We start from the raw sequence: 17548 nt of genomic DNA on the forward strand, positions 1-17548 counted from the left end.
ATAATGTTTTAATTAAAGATTCTGAACTTTAATTAAATTCATCATGAACAATGTTTTTGATTATTATCCTTAAACACTATCCTCTCGTATATAACACTTATATACTATGTTTAAGGTTACATAAACAATCACGAAATTTTCATTTGATCTTCATAAAATATTCATAAATATATGCACATAAAATGATGAATAAACTCTTTTATTAATTAAATAATAAATATCCTATTGCATCTCATGCTTCTAAGACATTATTCTCAACAATCTCTCACTTGTCCTAAAGTAGGTGTGTCATGTCTCTTATCCCAAATCCATCTAAGTGCCGATCAAATACATTCAATGGCAATGTCTTGGTGAACGGGTCAGCAAGGTTGTCCTCTGACGCGATCTTCAGAACCGCTATATCGCCTCTATCCATAATGTCTCTTATCAGGTGATATTTTCTTTCTATATGTTTCGCACTCTTATGGCTTCTAGGTTCCTTTGAATTAGCCACCGCTCCACTGTTGTCACAGTAGAGCTTAATTGGCTTATCCATATCTGGAACAACTTCCAGATCAGTTAAGAACTTCCTGAGCCATGTAGCTTCTTTTGCGGCTTCACAAGCTGCAACATATTCAGCTTCCATGGTAGAGTCAGCAACACACTTTTGCTTTATACTTCTCCATACCACGGCTCCTCCATTAAGAGTGAACACAGATCCAGATGTCGACCGTCGACTATCTCTATCCGATTGGAAATCAGAATCTGTGTATCCGGTGAGAGACAGATCTTCTCCGGAATATATCAACATATAGTTTCAGCTTCTCCTAAGATACTTGAGAATACACTTTACTGCAACCCAATGATCTAATCCGGGGTTGGACTGGTAGCGACTGACCACTCCCACTGCATAGCAGATATCTGGTCTTGTACACAACATGGCATACATAAGGCTTCCCACAGCCGAAGCGTAGGGATACCGTCTCATATCTTCTTCCTGTTGTGGAGTCTTTGGACATTGTTCCTTAGAAAGGTGAATACCATGCCTAGAAGGCAAATTCCCTTTCTTGGAATTCTGCATCGAATACCTAGACAACACTTTATCTATATAAGATGCTTGTGACAACGCCAAAAGCTTTTTCTTGCGATCTCGAATAATCTTGATCCCAAGAACATAGCTTGCCTCTCCCAAATCTTTCATTTGGAATTGGTTGGCTAACCACTCCTTTACATCTGTCATCAATCCCACATCATTCCCAATGAGTAGGATGTCATCGACGTAAAGAATTAAGAAGACCACTTTCTCTTCTTTCTTGTACTTGTAGACGCATGGTTCATCAATATTTTGATCAAATCCATAAGACTTTATAGCCTCATCAAACCTGATGTTCCATGATCTAGAAGCCTGCTTCAGTCCATAAATGGACCTCTGCAGTTTGCAGACCTTCTGCTGTTGGCCTTCCTCTATGTAACCCTCTGGTTGATCCATATAGATGGTTTCCTCAAGATAGTCATTCATAAAAGTTGTCTTGACATCCATCTGCCATATCTCATAGTCAAAATATGCTGCAATGGCCAGGAGTATCCGGATGGACTTAAGCATAGCTACTGGCGAGAAAGTTTCCTCATAGTCAACTCCCTCCTTTTGGGTATAACCCTTAGCCACTAGCCTTGCTTTATAAGTCTCTACTTTTCCATCCGCTCCTCTCTTTCTCTTGAAGATCCACTTACATCCAATGGGTTTACCCATTCAGGTAGATCTACAAGTTGCCAGACTAAGTTAGAGTACATAGACTCCATCTCGAGTTTCATAGCTGCTTGCCATTTTTCCTTATCAGAATCATCCATCGCATCCTTAAAGGTCGATGGATCCTCCTTATCGTCATCGGCAGTGACGATTTGGGCTTCCCTGGTATACCAGTCGGGTAACATGCTTACCCTCCCACTACGACGAGGTGCCCTAGGAGCCTGATTAGGAACTGTGGTCTTTTCTCTGAGTGGTCTGACAACTCTTGTCGGTTGTGGTCTGATCTCATCGGAAAGTAACTCCTCCAATACTATTTTACTTCTGGGCTTAAAATCTATCATATAGTCATGCTCCAGAAAAGTGGCATTTGTCGATACAAACACCTTTTGATCTTCAGGACTATAAAAGAAACCTCCCTTTGTCCTATCGGGATATCCTACAAACATACCCACTTCTGCCTTAGGTTCCGACCTCCCAGTCTTTCCTTTTAGCACATGTGTTGGACACCCCCATATGCGCACGTGTCTCAAACTAGGTTTTCGACCGCACCACAACTCTAAGGGGGTTTTAGGAATAGACTTGGATGGTACCCTATTCAGAATGTAGGCAGCCGTTCTTAGGGCATAACCCCAGAACGAAGTAGGCAATGAAGAATAACTCAACATTGATCTCATCATGTCGAGCAAAGTCTGATTTCTCCTTTCGGCTACACCATTCTGCTGTGGTGTACCGGGTGCAGTCAATTGGGATACTACACCTTATTCAATCAAGAAATTCCGGAACTCTTGGTCTAGGTATTCTCCCCCTCGATCTGATCGAAGTGTCTTGATTGTTTTACCTAATTGTTTTTCAACTTCTGCTCGGAATTTTCTCAACTTTCCAAAAGTTTCAGATTTCTGTTGCATTAGGTAAACATAACCATATCTTGAATAGTCGTCAATAAAAGTGACATAATATTCGTAACCGCCTCTAGCTTGGACGTTTAACGGTCCACATACATCTGAATGTATCAACTGAAGGGGTTCTGTAGCTCTTTCTCTTTTCGCCGTGAAAGGCCTCTTGGTCATTTTACCTTCCAAACAAGATTCACAGACCGAAAGCTCACCAACTTTTAGTTCGCGTAAAGGACCATCCTTTACCAGTATTTGAATACTGTTTAGGTTAATTTGACCAAGCCTAAGATGCCACAGATATGTGTTACTGTCGTGAGAAATCTTTTGCTTTTTATTCTTAGGTTCGGCAACTCTGAACATTTCAGTATTAAGCAGTGAGTTAGGTATTGGTTTTATACAATATAAACCATCATCCGGACGTCCAGAACAAATATTTAAACCATTTCGAGAAATATGAATAAATTCATTATCAAAATAAACTTTAAATAATTGTTCAAATAACTTAGCCACAGAAATCAAATTTCTACGAATGTCTGGAATAAAATAAACACTGTTCAAAACTAAAAATTCATTTTCCCTAAAACGAAGTCTAACTTCTACCACTGCTTTTGCCGAAACTCTTGCGCAATTGCCCACTTTCATCGTGTAGTCCCCATCAGCTACCTCGGTGTAAGAACTAAGACTCTGCAAAGAAAAACAAACATGATTAGTTGCTCCTGAATCAATTATCCAGGCTGAGGTATCACCCTCTACTAAACATGTTTCAAGGACTAGTAAATCTGATTTACCTTGGTTCCCGAATCGAATTCGGGTGCAGAAGCGTGGCGGGGAGGCGGATCGTGTATAACAAAAATGTTCATAAAACTTTTGAGATACTCTATAGATTATATTAATTTATGCATGAATAAATTAATCACATTAATTTATATATCAAGAACTCAATCCGAAAAAATACCTGGAAGCCGACTCGGATGATAACTTGAATTCTTTGACCACGAACAGTCCTTACTCCAAATTTGTGTTTAGAATACCAAAGTCTTCCACGTCAATTCTTTGATTCCACATAGACGTGTGTGTGGGCACACGTGAGACAAAACATGTTTCTTAAACACTCGAATTTCTACAAACACCAACGCATGCACGATGTGGAATTTTTAGAAAAAAATATTTTTGCTCTCTTTTTCCTTGAGAAATTCGGCCACACTAATCCAATTAGGGCTTAATTATGTTTCAAAAATTGTGTCCACAATTTTCTATCATTCTCATATTTAAAGAGTAGAAGTCAAACTTCAAAACAGAATCAAATCCATATCTCCAATTTTGAATTTAGAACAGAAAATCCCTTCTCATTATCCACAAGGTGGCCGGCCACACTTAGGGTTTTCTAACCCTGTGTGTGGCGCCAAAACTGGATAAGGAAGGAAGATAATTCATCATTTATCCTGTAGTCTAATTTTAATTCAAAATCAAATTCGAATTTAAGTCAAACTTAAATTAATTTGAATTCTAAATTGAACAACTTATCAAATAAGTTTACATGGATAAATCTAGATGTGTTCAAATTCAAATTTAAATAATCACATTATTTAAAAAATAATTAATTATCAATTAATTATTTTTCGAGTATTCAATTTTAGAATTCCGTAATTCTAAAATTCCCATTTTACCCTTTGTGTCTGGTAGAATTACAAGGACGACGCGGAGACTAATGGACCTATAATCCCGAGCTTCAATAAAATTAATAATTAATTAAATACTTTAATTAATTAATTAATTCTATTAATTCCAATAGTTACTCCACTATAAACTTAGAATTGAACTCTCGAAATTATTGACATTAATTACTTCTAAACTGTGAAGTGTCCATTTGATATAGTCATTGCATATAGATCAATCCTCCATTAATTCATAATTAGAGTCAGGTAAGATCCGTTAACCTCTCTAATTATATCTGCATCCTTGAGTACTATTGATTCTTTAATGGATAGTGATTCATAAAACACATTCATAAATCAGAGCGCTCTTACTAATCCAAGTACCGAATCAACACTCAAGAGAATTATTTATCTACTTCTTTCTTAAGAAGGAATGGATTCCATCTCGTACAATAACATTCCCAGCTACCTATTTCATTATGTCTACAAAATACAAGGAATAGGATTCAGGGTCTCAGAATCCGTACCGAGTAAATCAAAAGACATAAATCCATAAATTGGAGTTTGTTAACAACTCAGGATTAAGATCATCCTATATATGACCATCGGTAGACTCAATTAGAATTTCTATGCTTAACAGAAATTATTAGAAATTCATATTGTGTCTGTGTCCTTGTTCCACATAATCTTATTATGCGAAATACACTCATTCAATATCTCGCTATATTAACAGTGCGGATAACACCGTTCCATTCTAAATGAGAATGACATGTATTAATAATGTTTTAATTAAAGATTCTGAACTTTAATTAAATTCATCATGAACAATATTTTTTATTATTATCATTAAACACCATCCTCTCGTATATAACACTTATATACTATGTTTAAGGTTACATAAACAATCACGAAATTTTCATTTGATCTTCATAAAATATTCATAAATATATGCACATAAAATGATGAATAAACTATTTTATTAATTAAATAATAAATATCATATTACATCTCATGCTTCTAGGACACTATTCCTAACATTTTATTACAGTAAAAAACTCACATAAAATGACATTTAGAGTTTTACTAGCTATTATGTCTATGTGTTTTGGACACGCCCTCCCTTAGAGCTGATAGAAGCATGAAATGCAGATGGAGAGAAATCTACACTCTCATGTCTCAATGAGTGGTGTCCATAGGTAGTCCCCCCACGAGCTGACCTATCTCCAGTGGTACTCTAAGTCCTCCTCTGGACTCATCCTCTGTCCCTATGGTGTCTAGCTCCCAACCCCTGGAGATGTTGCCTATTTAGGGCCTCTGATTCATCTCAAACTTTACGCTACACCAGCTCAAGCAGTGGTTGAATCTGTTACGGTTGGTAAGGTTTTCTCCTCTCAGATTTTTAGACTATCTACGCTGCACTCCATTCTTGCAGGATCCTGGCATGGCATCAAGGGCTGGACGATTAGAGATTTGGAGTCCTCAAACACTTTCGCCTTCTACTTTCGCAATGGCTCAAACAAATATTGGGTGTTCGACAGAAGAGCCTGGACTATCAATGGAGCTTATCTGCTTATTTGCAATTGGCCTCCCGCTACGCCGGTGGACCGTATTCAGTATAACCTGTCTACTTTCTTGCATCAATTCCATGGAATCTCGGTAGAATTCTTCTCCAAGGAAAATGCTTTCACCCTGGGTAAGGAAGTTGGCTTAAAACTCTGAGGTGGCTTAACTCTGAGACCTCGGGAACTTGCTTCACAATTTTCAAAGCACAAAACACGAGAGATGTTCTTGATGAGCTCCTAGCAGAGAAGAGAAAAGCACGAGAAGAAGGGGAACAAGCTCCAGTTATGCCGAGCTCGTCCATCCCTTCAGAAAGCCTTCCCATAGCTGATCATCGGCCGGCGTCTTCCTCCGATGAGCTATCAAACTGGGAAAGGCTGGCGCTGATACCCCTCCCAGCCACGAGCATGTCGTTTACTGCAGTTGTCAAATAAAAGGATGTGCGCACACTACCTTCTGCAGTGTCAGAGTACCAGGCCACTAGGAGTGACAAGAAAGGGGTGCGGGGCCACCAAACTCTGACATGCTGTTAGAACAGCTCTGAGGAATTCTCTGATGCTCTGGAATTCATGCTCATGCTAGACCTGGCTAATTAGTACCATAGTAAGAACATCTTTTTGCCCCCACCTCTAGGTCAAACAAATTATCTTCAAAAAATAGCCCATAATCTCAAGAAAAGAAAGGCAACTCCATACTTGATAAACAATGTGGACTTTAATAGCCCAATCATTAGGCCCAATTTTGATTCCAATCCCACTAAACCTCCAAAGGAGACAACCACTTACGGCCCGGGTAAGGGGTGTAATATCGGGCCTAATGAAGACCCAATCCATGTAGATTCAATTCCAAACGTCCCCTAATCAGAGGAAAGGACCCTAAGCTATGACCTTGTAGGCTCAAACTTGGGGAAGCTTGAAATTTCAGAGAAGAATCCAGACAACTGTGGAAGCAGTACATATGTAAAATCAAAATACCATAGGGCAACTTCAAGATCCAGGTCTATGAGGGCAACGAAGGTTCGTCTGGCCATTGCAAAGGCGAAACTGTTTGATGTCAAAGTCACTGAGAACTTCTATGAATCCCCTCTCCATCAAATTACCTCACCCGTCTTCTTATGTCCAGGCGAAAGCTAGCTAGGGGCACCTCCGCTTCTTAAATGAGGATACTTGCTCTGAACTACCGAGAGCTAGCCCAACCCTCGGCGGTTCGTGATGTGGGGGCGCTTGTGTAGGAGAAGCAACTAGATTGCTTGATTTTATCAGAAACTAAGTTATAGACTGTTCTTCTGCACAATCGTCTAATCGGGTGACGTTTCCCCAATAAGATCATTGTTCTAGCCAATGGTCTGGCTAGAGATTTTTGTTTCGCATGGAAATAGGGGATTCTTGTTACACCAATCCATGACAATCAAAATATCATAAGTTGCCTAGTCTCCTCGCATCTGCCGCAAGTTAACTAGTTTATTTCAACCATCTATGGGCTCACAAGATTCAGAGAAAAGTGAAGCTTTTAGAGATTCGTAGAAGATTTCAGGAGACAGATTACAGACCCTTAGCTCCTGATGGAAAACATGAATGGCGCATTATCCAGTTCAGATCAATCAAGAAACGACCCAGCTCCTTCCACATCTTATGCCTCCAAACCTTTTCGGGAGACTATTAATAATCTATGTCTCATTGATCTGGGGCTTCTGGTAGAGCTTTCACTTGGAAAAACAGGAGGTTCTCCAGTCCTCAAATGTGCTCTTGGGTTTGCCTCGATAGAGCCCTTACATCTCTTGAGTGGCGAACCCTCTTCCCTCAAGCGACAATCCAAATTTTGTCATCGGCTTCTTCGGACCATAGTCCCTGTTGCTCGACACAACAGGTACAAATTACAATTTATTTCAGCCATTTCGTGTTGAAGCAACGTGGACTAAGGATGTGTGTAGCAAGTGGATTGTTAAAAACGCATGGAATTCAATCTCTCATGAACGCATCCAAGTGCGTCTCATGCAATGCACAGGTGCAACTAGGAAGGCGTGCGCATCTGGAACAGTCAGTAGTTTGGGAATATCTACCAGCAGATAAAAAAATGCTATAGCAGAACTTGACTCTATCTAACAAGCGAATGTGTGCGGCTTATCTAGCTCTGACGTCTCTCGGTGAAGGTCAATCCAAGCACGATTGGAAAATCTACTCCAATAGGAAGAACTTCTGTGGAAGCAAAAGGCTAAAGTTAAGTGGTTCAAAGATAGAGATCGTAACACCCGTTTTTTCCATCTCACCACAATCATTAGGTGGCGGCGCAATTTTATCGAGAAAATCAGAGATTAGAATGTAGAATGGCCGGAGACTCGCCTCAACATCGGAAATGCTTTCGTCGACCACACCAGATCCATTTTTATTGCTAACCCTATATCTTTCTCAGAAGATCTAGAGAGATTAATTTTTCCTGCCCTATTTGATGAGGATATAATTTCGATGTAGAAAATTCCGTCAGTGCAAGATATCTGAAGCATCCCCTTTGGGATGAACCCCTTCAAAGCTCTGGGTCCAGATGGAATGTCAGCAGTTTTCTACCAACATTATTGGGATACAGTCGGTAAGGATGTTACTGATTATGTTCTCCATTTCTTCTCTTCTAATGAGTTGCTTGTTAATTTAAACAAGACTAATCTGGTGCTTATCCATAAATGTGAGCTCCCTTCAAACCTTAACCACTAAAGACCAATTAGTCTTTGTAATGTTGTTTATAAGGTTATATCTAAACTTATTGCAAACAGGATTAAACCTTTTCTGCCTAATATAATTTCTTCTCTGCAAGCAGCTTTTGTTGTGGGTCACTTAATTGCAGAAAATAGTGTTATCATTAATGAAGTATTCACACCATGAGAAGGGAAAAGGGCAAAGGGGGCTACGTCCTGATCAGAGCGAACATGGAAAAGGTTTACGACTGTGTTTCTTGGCAATTCCTCATTGCGGTGATACAAAAATTTGGTTTTTCAGAGACTATGACAACTTGGATCAACACATGTATTGGTAGTAATACTATGTCCATGATGTTAAACGGCAGCCCTTTGGGAATGTCAATTCCTTTTTTGCACTTTTGGCAAACAGTTTGGGTTATCTTCCTCATGGGGAATCCACCCCGATCTTCTCCAAGTCTCATCTATGATAGACTTTCTTGCCTTCTACGTAGAGGATAAGGTGTAGGATGCCAATATGGAAGAATTCTTGCTCTTTGCATCCATTCTAATTGATCATATTTGGTTGTTGCGTACCAAAGTGGTTCATGAAGGTTCCTCTCCTCTCTCAAAGCTGTCGATGAGTGCCATCTCCATAAATTTTATTGGCGCAAAGGTAGCCCTTCTTAGTCCACACTTAGCTAAGGATGCTCTATCCGAGTAGAGGGCACCTCTTCCAGGGTGGACCAAACTGAACATCGACGCAACATTGGATAGAGATGTTGGGGTTATCAGAGTCTTAGCGCGAAACTCTTTAAGTGAAATCCAATGGTGCTGGTCAGCAAAGGTCAACACCACAAACCTGAAAACTCTCAAGTTTCTGTCCTTTCGCGAGGCCCTCTTGAAAGCTAAAGAGACAACCTTGAGCACTTCACAATGGAAATTGATTACAAGGTGGTGAAGGAGGTCAAGTTGGCGGAAAGTGTTCATTGGCACGTTGGCTCTGTTCTGGAGGATGTTCGGTTGACAAGCCTGCTCAACGGGGAGGCCACAATCAATTGGATTCCTAGGACTATAAATTATGCAGCTCATAATCTAGCTCACTGGAGTCTGTCTTATTCTGTTTATGGCATGATAGACGTAGCTGTTTTACCTCAGTTTATTTTTAGTAATGTTTGTGAGTGGATTGCTAGTTAGCTCTTTTCTAGCCAATCCAGCTCTTTTCTTGTTTCAAGCCTTGTTTTCCGCCTTGTTGGTGGCCTCTTTATGGCAACTCCACTAGGGACCGAACCTAGAATCTCTGGTTATCAAAAATTTGACCCTGGACAATCAACAATCAGGCCTTTGAGAAGAAGAAATGGCGATACAAATCAAAACAGCCAAACGGAGGAAAATACCATGTATCCAACCAACAGTGTGTTGGTTGCCAAATCGAATCCGGCTGCGGAAGCGTGGTGGTGCGGGGAAGAGGCGGATCGTGTATAACAAAAATTTTCATAAAACTTTTGAGATACTCTATAGATTATATTAATTTATGCACGAATAAATTAATCTCATTAACTTATATATATCAAGAACTCAATCAGGAAAAATACCTGGAAGCCGACTCGGATGATAACTTGAGTTCTTTGACCACGAACAGTCCTTGCTCCAATCTTTGTGTTTAGAAAACCAATGTCTTCCACATCAATTCCTAGAATCCACGAAGACGTGTGTGTGGGCACACATGAGACAAAACGGGTTACAATAAACACTCGAATTTCCACAAACACCATCACATGCACGATGTGGAATTTTTGGAGAAAAATTTTTTCCTTCCTTTCTCTCTTGAGAATTTCGGCCAGCCTTAACTCTTAGGGCTGAAAAACTGTTTTCAAAATTTTTATAAAGAATTTTGGGCTACCTCTAAAATTAGGGCAAAAAACCATTCCGAAAATTGTCTCAAAAATAGTATTTATAGAGTAGAAGTCAAATTTCTAGAAGGAATCCAACCTCTATCTCTAAGGTAAAGCTTGTTAATTATCTCCTATTTGAATTTTAAACCAAATCTCCTCTTTTCCTCTATCCTATATGGCCGGCCATTCTAGGGGGATTCTCATCCCTGTGTGGCGCCAATATCAGATAGGGAAGGAAGAGAAAATCATCATTTATCCTGTAGTCCAATTTTGACTCAAATTCAAATTCCAATTTAAGTCAAACTTAAATTAATTTGAATTCTAAATTGAACAACTTATCAAATAAGTTTAAATGCATAAATCTAGATGTGTTCAAATTCAAATTTAAATAATCACATTATTTAAATAATAATTAATTCTCAATTAATTATTTTCGAGTATTTAATTTTAGAATTCCGTAATTCTAAAATTCCCATTTTGCCCTCTGTGTCTAGCAGAATTACTTGGACGACGCGGAGACTAATGGACCTATAATCCCGAGCTCCAATAAAATTAATAATTAATTAAACACTTTAATTAATTAATTAATTCTATTAATTCCAATAGTTACTCCACTATAAACTTGGAATTGCACTCTCGAAATTATAGATATTAATTACTTATAAACTGTGAAGTGTCCATTTGATATAGTCATTGCATATAGATCAATCCTCCATAAATAATTCATAATTAGAGCAAGGTAAAATCCGTTAACCTCTCTAATTACTTCTTTATCCTTGAGTACCATTGATTCTCTAATGGACAGTGATTCATAAAACACATTCATGAATCGGAGCTCCTACTGGTCCAAGTACCGAATCAACCCTCAAGAGAATTATTTATCTACTTCTTTCTTAAGAAGGAATGGATTCCATCTCGTGTAATAACATTCCCGGCTACCTACTTCATCATGTCTCCAAAATACAAGGAAGAGGATTCAGGATCTCAGAATCCGTACCGAGTAAATCAAAAGACACAAATCCATAAATAGGAGTCTGTTAAGAACTCAGGATTAAGATCATCTTATATATGACCATCGGTAGACTCAATTAGAATTTTTATACTTAACGGAATTATTAGAAATTCATATTGTGTTTGTGTCCTTGTTCCACATAATCTCATTATGCGAAATACACTCATTCAATATCTCGCCATATTAACAGTGCGGATAACACCGTTCCATTCTAAATGGGAATGACATGTATTAATAATGTTTTAATTAAAGATTCTGAACTTTAATTAAATTCATTATGAACATTGCTTTTTGATTATTATCCTTAAACATTATCCTCTCGTATATAACACTTATATACAGTGTTTAAGGTTACATAAATAATCATGGAATTTTCATTGATATTCACAAAATATTCATAAATATATGCACATAAAATAATGAATAAACTATTTTATTAAATAAAGAATAAATATCCTATTACATCTCATGCTTCTAGGACACCATTCCCAACACAGTGAAGATGGGAGAAATCACCCCGACCAGGGGAATCAACCCCCGACGAGGGATGAAGCTCCACCCCCAGACACGCCACGGCTTGACCCGGTATAGATGCAGGCCCAGCTGAACACTCTGATTGACTTAGTTCGAGGACTGACGACCGTTGTCGAGCAGTTAGACGAAAGAAACTCTATGCCTCCCTTGGAAGATACCCTGAGACTACCAGGAGCTGCCATGAATGGGAACCAAAATTCTGGTGAGCGTTAAGGTGCTCCGAAAGGGATTGGGGATAGTGAAAATGCCAAGAGACATAACCTGAGACCTCGACCATCCAAGTCCCTTGGTAGCCGACAAAGGGTTGCCAAGCGACGAACCCAGGAGAGAAGAACACACGGAGGCCTGGAAAACCCTGAGGCGCCCCCTCAGAACCCGGGAAAAAATATCCCAGGAGATTCGGGATCGGTACAAGAAGGTGAAGACCTGAGGGATAAGCTGAACACAAAGAAGGCAGGAGCCTCGAAAGAGGCCAGATCTGCAATCTCTACGGAAGAGTCTAGAGCCATTATGGAGCGTGTGACGAGCCTAGAAGAAAAGTTCACGGGTGACGTCGCCAGTTTAAAGAAAGACGTCAGAAGCCAGGTGAGCCACCGACAAAAAAGCCTAGGACAAGTGGCGGAGGTGGTCAAAGTCGACATCACCCCCAGCCGAACTCACGACCACCCTTTTACCACAGAGATCATGGCACTGCCTTTACCCGAAAAATACAAGTCCCTAACAATCCCACCGTACGACGGCAGAGAGGACCCCGATAATCACTTGGAAATGTACACAGGGCACATGCTTCTGCATGGGTATGCGGAGGAAATAATGTGCTGAGCATTCCGAAACCACTTGACAGACTCCGCCCGAAGATGGTTCCGGACTCTCAAACTAGAGTCCATCTCTAGTTGGAAAGAGTTGAAAGAAGCATTCTCCCTTCAGTTCATTAGGGTAAAGAAGTATATCCCGCCAAAGCAAAATCTGACGATGGTATACCAGAAGCCAAACAAATCATTAAAAGAATGGCTTGTGAGGTACGGGGAATTCGTCGCCACTACAATAGATATGACGGACCGAGAGGCTCTGATGAGGGCTTTGTCTAGCATGGAAAAGAGCACGGCGTTTAAACGCGACCTCAACCGAAAGCCACCAGCCACCTACAAAGAATTCTTAGCACGGGCACAGGGGTATATCAATGCTGAGGAAGCCAACGCGAACGATCCCGAACACCGATCCAATAAAAATAAATGAGCTGAGCAGGGTCGACCTCCGGGAAGCCAGATAGTCAAAAATGACGAGATGGAGGAAACGGAGACAAGCAGACCGTGTCGGCGCCAAACCCTCCGAAAACAAAGAAGAAGAGGTAAGAGGAAAATCGAAAGCCTCGGCCATTCCAACAATAAGACTCTTATCACGAGCTTACTATAGGCGTCAAGGAAGTATTCAATCAGGTCGAAATAGGAAACTTACTGCGCCAACCAGAGCCAATAAAGTCGGACCCAAACCGGAGGAATCAGAGCAAGTACTGCAGGTTCCACGGCAACGTTGGGCATAACACCAACGACTGGGCTGACCTAAAAGATGAAATCAAGAGGCTAATCCGTGAAGGGAGGTTGCAGGAGTTCAAAGCCGAAAGGAGAGGCCAAAGCCTAAGAAATAATGGTCAGCGCCGGGAGGATAACCGGCGGGGAGAAGACCGCGAACCGGTCAGTGTCATAAGAACCATCGATGGGGGGCCATATCTCGGTGGAGATTCCAGGAAGTCCCAGAAAAGTTATGCCCACGAAGCAAGACAGGTGTACCAGGAGAGGTTATGGAACCTCTCAACCCCCAAATAAACCAAGACGACAAAATTCGACAGTATTGAAGTAGCTTTCACCGAGGAGGATGCAAATGGTGTCCATTTTCCACATAACGACGCCTTGGTAGTGGAGGCAGTAATTGGAAACCACACCGTATGCAGGATCCTGGTAGACAACGGAAGCTCGGTAGATATCTTATACTCTGACTGCCTGAAAAAAATAGGGATCCCAAATGAGCAATTGGAGAAAATGTCCCGAACGTTATTCAGGTTCACAGAAGACTCAGTTATCCCCCAAGGAACGATACGGCTGCCCATCACCACGGGAGAAAAGCCTAGGCAGGCAACCACGATGGCAAACTTTATGGTGATAAAGGGGGGCTCACAGTATAACGCCGTAATTAGGAGGCTGACCCTTCAGGCACTAAGGGCGATAACCTCCATCTATCACCAAAAGGTTAAGTTCCCAACCCCTAATAGCATAGGCGAGATGAAGAGCAATCAGTACGAATCCAGGATTGCATACACAGATGCCCTGCGCGGGTACGATCAACCAGGGAGACAGGAAGCTAGGATGGTACACCAAGGTGTAGTCGAGGACATAGATCCTAGAGTCACAGAGGAAACCTGGTCCCAACCAATCGAGCAGTTGGCGGAAGTCCAGGTTGATCACGGGGAATCGATGATGGTATTGAAGATAGGATATGATATGTCTCCGGCGCTCAAAATCAAGGTCGAAGAGTTCCTAAAGAAAAATCTGGATGTCTTCACTTGGACACACGCAGACATGGAAGGCATCGACTCCCTAGTCATGTGTCACGCTCTGAACGTCGACCCCACATATCCCCCAAAACGTAAAAAATACCGACTGATGAATCCAGAAAGGTACGAGACGTTAAAGGAGGAAGTCGATAAACTCATCAATAACGGTTTCATAAGAGAGGCTCACTATCCCAGATGGATTTCAAACCCTGTCCTGGTAATCAAACCTAACGAGACGTGGAGATCATGTGTCGATTTCAGCGACCTCAACAAAGCCTGCCCAAAAGACGGTTTCCCGTTCCCCCGAATAGATCAAATGGTCGACGCCACTTTCGAGCACGAGCTGTTAAGTTTTATGGACGCCTACTCCGGCTATATTCAAATTCCAATGCATCCCTCTGATGAAGAGCATACGCCATTCATAACAGACAGGGGCCTCTATTGTTACCAGGTAATGCCCTTCGGCTTAAAAAACGTAGGGGCAACATACCAGAGGCTAGTAAAAAGTTGTTTGCTAAACAAATTGTAAAAACAATTGAGGTATATGTCGATGACATGTTGGTAAAAAGCGTCAAGGCAAGACACCACGTCGACCATTTGGGCGAAATGTTTGATATACTAAGGAAATATCGATGAAGCTAAACCCTTTGAAATGCGCCTTTAGGGTTGGGTCAGGAAAGTTTCTTGGCTTCATTGTCAGTAACCGAGGAATAGAGACTAACCCGGAGAAGATAAAAACTTTGCAGGATATGAGGTCTCCCACGAAATCAAATGAGGTCCAAAGGTTGACAAGATACGTCGTCGCCCTTAACAGATTCATATCTAAGGCGACGAACAAATACGTTCCCTTTTTTTATGCCCTGAATGGAGGCAAGTATTTCGAGTGGACACCGCAATGCGAAAAGGCCTTTCAAAGGCCGAATGAGCACCTTGGCATACCTCCTATCTTATCAAAACCTATACCGAGCAAAAAGCTGAGCTTATACCTCTCCGTGTCAAAACATGCTGTAAGCTCTGTATTGATCAGAGAAGAAGGGATCCAGTTACCGGTCTACTACGTAAGCAAAAGACTCCTAGATGCTGAGTTAAGATATACCCAGATGGATCAATTAGCTCTCGCCTTATTGGTGGCCTCAAGGAAGCTTCAACACTATTTTCAAGCCCACATTGTACGAATCCTAACGAGCCACCCGCTGAGGCAAGCTTTACAAAAGCCTGAAACCTCAGGTCGACTCTTGAAATGGTCGGTGGAGCTGAGCCAATTTGACATCGAATACGTACCAAGGGTGGTGATCAAGCGACAAGCATTAGCGGACTTCCTGGCAGAGTTCTCCCACAGACCGGCATTAGCCGCCGATGAAGAAATTAAGGAGATAAGATGGAAGCTTTACGTAGATGGAGCGTCAAACGAAACCGGGTCAAGAGCAGGCGTAATGCTAGTAAACCCAGAAGATCACAAAATTACGTCAGCGGTACGATTCAAATTCAGGGTGTCAAATAATGAAGCGAAATATGAGGCGCTGATCGCAGGATTGCGGTTAGCAAGTTACTTAAGTTTGAAACACTTGAAATTTTCAGTGACTCTCAATTAGTGGTCGTGCAAGTGAAAGAAGAGTATCAGGCATGCGGAGAAAAGATGGGGGCCTATCTGAGGAAGGTAAAGGAAGAGCTTGTAAAATTCAAAAGTTATGAGATACATCAGGTACCAAGAGCTGTGAATACCAACACCGATGCCCTGGCCAAACTGGCATCCTCAAAGGATTCGGACTAATAGGGGTCGTCCCCATCGAAGAACTAGAACGGCCGACTATTGACGAGGCAGTAGAAGTCTTAACAATTCAGGCAGCTGGGAACTGGATGACACCACTCGTCTGGTATTTGATGAACGCGGAGCTGCCCAACGACAGAGACGAAGCCAGAAGGATCAGGTACAGAGCCACCAGGTACCTACTATATGATGGTTTGCTATACAGACGAGGCTTCTCAATGCCTTTGCAGCGGTGCCTAGATGATCATGAGGCGCAAGGGGTCCTCCGGGAGATCCATGAAGGAGTGTGTGGTAATCATATTGGGGGACAATCTCTAGCTCTTAAGGTTTTGAGACAGGGGTACTATTGGCCTACGCTTAAAAAAGACGCGTTTCAATACGCTCGACATTGCAATAAGTGCCAGTGATATGCCACGGTTCCTAGAGCTCCCCTGGAGAACCTAACTTTCGCTCTTAGCCTATGGCCTTTTGCCCAATGGGGGATCGACCTGATCAGACCTTTACACCTCGCACCCAGAGGGCTTAAGTTTGTCATCGTCGCTGTGGACTACTGTACTAAATGGGCCGAGGCGAAAGCTCTTACTTCGACCACCAAGGCAGCCTGCACCAGCTTCATATGGAACAACATTATATGCAGGTTCGGCGTTCCACATTCGATCGTGTCTGACAATAGGAAGGAGTTTGACAATGCCTCGACGCGTAAATTCTGTAAGGATTTAGGCATACGAAAGGACTTCTCAACTCTAATACATCTGCAGTCCAATGGCCAAGTTGAGGCCATCAACAAAATCCTAAAGTATACCTTGAAGAAGATGCTTGACAACTTAAAGGGAAAATGGTCCGAAAAACTCCTAAAAGTCTTATGGGCAAACAGAACGACAAGTCAAACTACCGCGGGCGAAACACCATTCTCTATGGCGTATGGAATCGAGGTTGTACTCCCTGTGGAGATCGAGACACAGACTATAAGAACGATCGTGTACAACGACGACACAAACATGGAAGTCATGAACGGAGAACTCGACCTATTGGAAGAAAAAAGGCTCGATTCTCAATTATGACTCGCCACTTACCAACGGAGGACAACGCGATGCTACGACAAGAAGGTCAAACAAAGAAGGTTCGTCCTGGGAAATCTGGTATTAAAAAGGGTGACGCAGAACACTAACCCAAAAAATACTGGTCCCCTTGGCCCGACTTGGGAAGGACCCTACCGCGTGAGAGAGGTGCTACGCCCTGGGACCTACGTTTTGGAAAGGCTCACCGGCAAACGGATTCAACACCCATGGAAT

The 17548-nt window shown here is 41.6% G+C and overlaps 1 protein-coding gene across 1 annotated transcript; it reads left to right on the forward strand.

Annotated features, from left to right (window-relative positions):
* The first annotated feature begins 14078 nt into the window (after positions 1-14078).
* LOC112092086 lies at positions 14079-17317 on the forward strand. The gene is made up of 5 exons (XM_024167284.1): positions 14079-14939; positions 15127-16025; positions 16081-16145; positions 16191-16596; positions 16681-17317. Exons 1-5 carry the CDS (start codon positions 14079-14081, stop codon positions 17315-17317), a joined length of 2868 nt encoding a protein of 955 aa, XP_024023052.1.
* The last annotated feature ends 231 nt before the right edge of the window (positions 17318-17548 follow it).

The sequence above is a fragment of the Morus notabilis genome, unplaced genomic scaffold, assembly GCF_000414095.1.
Source record: "Morus notabilis unplaced genomic scaffold, ASM41409v2 Scaffold100, whole genome shotgun sequence".
NCBI classification, from domain to species: Eukaryota; Viridiplantae; Streptophyta; class Magnoliopsida; order Rosales; family Moraceae; genus Morus; species Morus notabilis.

What these genes read in the sequence shown, in the direction of transcription:
- LOC112092086 (XM_024167284.1), top strand. Translation starts at nt 14,079, where the DNA reads ATGGCAAACTTTATGGTGATAAAGGGGGGCTCACAGTATAACGCCGTA. An exon ending in GCGCTGATCGCAGGATTGCG is followed by an intron (nt 16,026 to 16,080) that starts GTTAGCAAGTTA and finishes ACTCTCAATTAG; the next exon opens with TGGTCGTGCAAGTGAAAGAA. An exon ending in CTTAAGGTTTTGAGACAGGG is followed by an intron (nt 16,597 to 16,680) that starts GTACTATTGGCC and finishes CACGGTTCCTAG; the next exon opens with AGCTCCCCTGGAGAACCTAA.